This window comes from Rutidosis leptorrhynchoides, chromosome 4, assembly GCF_046630445.1.
Source record: "Rutidosis leptorrhynchoides isolate AG116_Rl617_1_P2 chromosome 4, CSIRO_AGI_Rlap_v1, whole genome shotgun sequence".
Classification (NCBI taxonomy): domain Eukaryota; kingdom Viridiplantae; phylum Streptophyta; class Magnoliopsida; order Asterales; family Asteraceae; genus Rutidosis; species Rutidosis leptorrhynchoides.
In genome coordinates, this window is record NC_092336.1 from 512,116,820 (window position 1) to 512,123,453 (window position 6,634).

At 34.1% G+C, this 6,634-nt stretch overlaps 1 protein-coding gene across 1 annotated transcript; it reads right to left on the minus strand.

Annotated features, from left to right (window-relative positions):
- Positions 1-1,422: 1,422 nt before the first annotated feature.
- Positions 1,423-2,466, minus strand: LOC139844842 (metalloendoproteinase 1-MMP-like). Its single transcript, XM_071835067.1, has one exon. The coding sequence runs from the start codon at positions 2,464-2,466 to the stop codon at positions 1,423-1,425; it is 1,044 nt and encodes a 347-aa protein (XP_071691168.1).
- Between the last annotated feature and the right edge of the window lie 4,168 nt (positions 2,467-6,634).

Below are 6,634 nucleotides of genomic sequence, written 5' to 3' on the forward strand. Positions count from 1 at the left end.
TATATTGTAAACCATTATGTAATGGTCGTGTGTAAAAAGGATATTTTAGATTATCATTATTTGATAATGTTCGTAAAGCTTTTTAAACCTTTATTTATGAAATAAAGGTTATGGTTTGTTTTAAAAATGAATGCAGTCTTTGAAAAACGTCTCATATAGAGGTCAAAAACTCGCAACGAAATCAATTAATATGGAACGTTTTTAATCAATAAGAACGGGACATTTCAGTTTTCCCGCCTAAATAATAACATTCATCGTGAAGTGTCTCTTCTAAATGTTCATATTTTTGTGTGATCTTGATGCCGGAAAAAAAAATTTCAAAAAAAAAAAAAAAAAAATTTGCTTTCCCCCGCTTCCCCCCGATTGGTTACTTCCCCATTGATCCTGCCCCTATATATATATATATATATATATATATATATATATATATATATATATATATATATATATATATATATATATATATATATATATATATATATATATATAATATATATAATATATATAATATATAAAATATATTAAAACATACTGAATTATGAGCATTACAATCATAAAAATAAAGTATGTAACGTAACAAATAATAAAATTGACCTGAAATCAAGTAACATAATAAATTGTTTATATCTCAACACTTTACATATTCTATTGCTATTGATATATACAGAATTCAGATTCTATATTACATGAGTTGTTTGTGCCTCCTGTAATCTGATCTTTAAAATTTGAAAAACCCGAGAGTCCAAATTGCTGCATACCATCATTCCTGAAATAGTAAACATAACGAGGAACCATTCTAAATTTATGAACAAAGCCAAATTCTATAGACCAATAGGAAAAATGACATACACTTGGTCAAGGTTTTCCCCAATGTTAAAACTCTTAACTTGAGAGCACTACGAACATCAACTCTAATCCGAGCTTTAGCTTTGTCCGAGTATGTTAATATTAATAATAAATAAGTTGTTTTATTGAGCATTCTGTTTTTAACAATAAAAATGACATGATTATAACTTTAATAATTTTTTTATTGCTATTTAAAATAAAAGAAAATAACTTGAAGACAAACACAAATAAAACAGTTTTTTTTAATACACATATAGTGTACACATCATAGTTACTTTGAACCACCAAACTTAACTAAGATAAAATACAATTTAAATAAGGAAAAAGACTGGTGTTGACTATGATAATTTTAACCACTTTCACTCCAAACACACGCATGACGCATGCAAGTTCTTACAAATAAATAGAACAAACAAATGTTAATACAAAAAATACATTTGTTTTTATTAATAGACTCATCATGAGTTGATTTTTATCAATTTAATCGAACTTTTATATACAATTTCTTCTATCTCGACTTTCAATTCTAATGTAATTTTAATTTCATCTTTGTATAGTACCATATATATGTACGTATTAAAATTCATACACTTGCATGATCAAATACATCACTATCGCGATATTCCATCTCGATGATCGGAGCTCAACGTTTAAACCAACACCGTGATTCGAAGAAGTTTCGGGCTGAGCTAAAGCTTCCATATCATAATTAGGGTTTGATCCATAAAGTTGTTGAATTCCTTCAATATCATCCACCCTTAGATCAACTTTTTTCTCTCTAGGTTTCAAACTAGGATACATAATAGATTCTTTCACAAAACTATGAGCTAACCCTAACACGTGTCCTATTTCATGAGTCGCTACCGACTCCAAATCAATCGCCACCTTTGATTTCTCCGACTCAAAGTCTACCGCCCATGTTTCCGCCGCATCAAGGTGTAGTTTCCCACTTTCCGGCGAAAACCCATGTGCTAAAACACCTAAAACGCCATCAAACGGCTCTCCGTCATCATGATCACCGACGTAAAACCCTATTTTGATGTCGGAAAATCCATAATCTTTAGATTCCGTGAAGTTGACAGGAATAACTGGTGACCACCGTGAAAAAGCACGCCGGAAAATTACTTTTATATCGGAAAGTTTTAGATTTGAAATAATATAGTTTGGAGAAAAAGCGTACGTGAGAGTTGTTGGCATGGCACGTGACCATCTTGGCTTGCCTATGAAGTAATTATAATGTTTGATTGCATTGAAATTTAAAGATGGTGACGTGTCACGCACGCCACATCTAGGTAGCATCATTTGAGAGATCGTTTCGGGGTCAAGTTTTCCGGTGACAAGGATGCCATGTTTTCGTTGATATCGACTTACTGAACTCTCAAACTGGTCATCGAATTGATCGTTAGAACTCGAGTTGGAGAGTTTAAGGTATCCGAAATGTTTCATGTAATTCTTGAGGTTTGATAGGCCACTAAAGTGGCTTCCTTTAGTTGCGCCTATGAATTTTTCAAAGGGGTGAACGGTTGAGGTGTGGTGGTTTATGGTGGTTGATGACGGTGTTGTTCGCGCCGGACAATATGAAGGGTAGAGTAGTAATAGAACAAAGAATAAGAAGAGCATGATTGGGTTGAAGACACGGAAGTGAAGTTTGGGTTATAAAGGAATGATGATGACATTTGTAGCATGACTTGTAACAATATGTACAACTTGACTTTCAATGATTTGGACTTTTGAAGAGTAAGCAAAATATTCTATATTCATGCATATTCATATTCATATTCATATTCATATTCATATTCATATTCATATTCATATTAGATACATTAATAACAGTAAATCGAACCTCAAAATAACTTATTTCGTACCATGACATAGACATTTTTGATCCATTAAAATTAAATTAAATGGCTTTATATAAGAAAGTCGTTAGTCGTGTGTAAGTGGCATCCCTTTACGGGTTCAATTATCAAACTAACTTGCAATTTAATAGTGGTTTGAAAGTGACATGCGTTTTTCATATAATTGCCTTACAATTACAATCATCAAAAATTAATTTTACACCCTTCTACTGAAATCCTTTATCTCAATTAGGAAACTTATGCGTAATTATGACTTTAAAAACGTAATTTAGAACAAGCTTTCTTTACCCAACAGATCTGAATACAAAACCTCCAATTTGTAACAGTAACAGCCCCAAAACTCTTAAATAAGAACACAAATGATAAAGAATCTAAACCTTAAATTGATAAATATACCACCACAATCAGAGATCTAGAAACACTCCAAACCTTCAATTACAGCTGATAAAGATTTCACCACAACTATAATATCAGATATGAAGATTTGAATGTCACCACAATGTTTGATAAAGTAACACCACAAACACTGATAAAGAAATCACTCCTAGCCACCGGAATCAAAAAATAGTAAAGACACAGAGATTTTGTAAATAGATAAGCTCTATCAAACTTTCATTCATTCATCAACTGAGTTTTACAATTACAAGAGCTCTATATTTATAAGAGAAGCATAACAGCTATTTTCTAGATAAGACAAAAACATAAAAAGGAAAACGAGACAAAATGGACAAACAATTACAAATTATCCAATAAAAGTAAATGACACAATCTGCAAAAGCCTTCCATTTGGTAGTGCTCCTCCCATGATAAAAAGCATCAAATGATAGATAAGAATCTTCCTTGGACAGCTCAACATTCTAGAACAGCCACACGACACGTGTTAAGCAGATGACTTGGCTTGGTTATTAAAAAGCATAAGGTAAACTTGAATCGTATCAGCATGCTAGCCCTTCAGAATGAAAACAGCGTCGCCTGCTGGTTGAACTAAAATTCTTCAGCTGGTTGAACTAGCTGGTTCGTCTAAGTATAACTTTGCTGGTTCGTTTTGCTGGTTACCCAGCTGAGTGAATTAACTGGCTGAACTAAAGCTCATTTGCTGGTCCAGCTATTGGTTCTTCTTCTTTGCTAGCTTGTCTTCAATTATCAAGAACTTTATTCATGAAAACTCAACTACTTCAGTTTAAGGACTGAAGTAGGGTAACCCCTGAGCTTCTTGAACCAGCTCCAAAAACACTTAGATGATAAGAAAGAGATGGCAACACGACCATTGCTTGACCAGACTCGAGTGTAACATCTTTTAAGCTTGTACTGGTTGCGTTGCTGGTTACATTACACAGCTCACCCGCATCATCCTCCCCCTCTAAAAAGGAACTTGACCTCAAGTTCTCGAGGTTGTCTTCCTCCAAGTAAGGCATCAAATCACCCACATTAAAAGTGCTAGATACAGCACTATCATCAGGCAGCTCGACCTTGTAAGCATTATCACCAACTTTTTCTAACACCTTGAAAGGACCCTCAGCTCTTGGCATCAACTCATTCTTTCTTTTTGCTGGGAATCTTTCCTTCCTTAGATGAATCCAAACAAGATCACCAGGAATGAAATTGGGCTGCTTCTAGTGCTGGTTAGCCTTAGCTTTGTATTGTTGGTTGGTCTTCTCAATTTATGCCTTCACCTGTTCATACAGCTTCTTCATCTCTTTTTCATTTGCTTCTGCCTCAACACTTGCCTTAGGCTCAATTGTAAAAGGAACCAGATCAATGGCCGGGTGTGAGTGGATTTGCACCATAGCAGATTTCAAATGGTGATTTTTCAGTGGAATAATTAGGTGCTCTGTTGAAAGCAAATTCAGCATGTGTAAGCTTCAAATCCCACTCCTTCAAACTTTTCTTCACAAGTGTTCTTAGCAGCATTCCCGCAGTTCTATTAGTTACTTAGTTTTGCCATCATTTTGGAGATGGTGAGAAGTGCTAAACAAAATCTTAGTACCAAGCAGCTTCCATAATGTCTTTCAAAAATAACTTAAGAACTTTGTATCTTGATCAGACACAATGGTTTTAGGAACTCCATGAAGACGAACAATCTCTTTGAAGAATAAAGCTGCAATAATAGTAGCATCATTGGTTTTGTTGCAGGCTATGAAATGAGCCATCTTTGAAAATCTATCAACAACAACCATAATAGAATTTTTGCCTCGCTGAGTCCTTGGCAATGCAACAATAAAGTCCATGCTTAAATCTTCCCATGGCTGGTTGGGAACAGGAAGAGGAGTATACAAACCCTTGTGAAAAGCTGACTTAGCTTAAAAGCATGTAGCCCAATGATTGATCACAACTTTAACATCTTTATCCATACATGGCCAATAAAAGTGTTCATTTAGGATCTCCAATGTCTTGTTAATCCCAAAATGACCAGCTAAACCACCTCCATGTGCTTCTCTAATCAGCAACTCCCTGATTGAATCTTTTGGGATGCACAATCTGCTGCCCTTGAATAGAAAACCATCTTATTCAACATAATCTCTTTTGTACTCAGCAGGAGAACAATTTAAAATAGGATCAAAGTCTGGATCAACTTCATACAACTCCTTAACAAATGAGAATCCAAGAACCCTAGCTTCCAGAATTGACAACAAAGAATATCTCCTTGATAGAGCATCAGCAACAATATTAGAAGTACCAGCCTTGTGTTTAGACACAAACGAGTACATTTGCAAGAATTCAACCCATTTTCCATGCCTTGAATTTAGTTTGTGCTGACCATTAATGTATTTCAATGTTTCATGATCAGAAAAGAGAACAAATTGCCTTGGCTTCAAATAATGAGACCAGTGATCAACATCTCGAATGATGGCATAAAAGTCCTTGTCATAAGTGCTATAATTTAGTTTGGACCCATTTTGCTTTTCACTGAAATAAGCTACTGGTCTTTTGCCTTGCACTAGCACGGCTCCAATGCCAACACCACTTGCATTACATTCAAGTTCAAACAGCATGTCAAAATTAGGCAAAGCAAGTATAGGTGCTGAACTTAGCTTTTCTTTTAATAATTCAAATGCTGATTGAGCAGAACTAGACCATTCAAATACCCCTTTCTTCAAACAATCAGTAATTGGAGCAACAATTGTGGAGAAGTCTTTGATAAATCTTCTATAAAATGAAGCTAAACCATAGAAGCTTCTGACTTCAGTGATAAAAGGACTATTCCAAGATCTGATTGCTTCCACTTTAGATGGATCTATTGAAATGCCTTCTTCAGAAATCACATATCCAAGAAACACTACTTTGCTAACAAAGAAATCACACTTCTCTAACTTGCCATATAATTGATACTGCCTTAACAGCTCAAATACTTTCCTCAAATGATCCAAGTGTTCTTCTTTTGTTTTTGAGTACACTAGAATGTCATCAAAGTAAACTACCACAAACTGCCCAATAAGTTGAAATGTCCCGTTCTTATTGATTAAAAACGTTCCATATTAATTGATTTCGTTGCGAGGTTTTGACCTCTATATGAGACATTTTTCAAAGACTGCATTCATTTTTAAAACAAACCATAACCTTTATTTCATAGATAAAGGTTTTAAAAAGCTTTACGTAGATTATCAAATAATGATAATCTAAAATATCCTGTTTACACACGACCATTACATAATGGTTTACAATACAAATATGTTACAACAAAATAAGTTTCTTGAATGCAGTTTTTACACAATATCATACAAGCATGGACTCCAAATCTCGTCCTTATTTAAGTATGCGACAGCGGAAGCTCTTAATAATCACCTGAGAATAAACATGCTTAAAACGTCAACAAAAATGTTGGTGAGTTATAGATTTAACCTATATATATATCAAATCATAATAATGGACCACAAGATTTCATATTTCAATACACATCCCATACATAGAGATAAAAATCATTCATATGG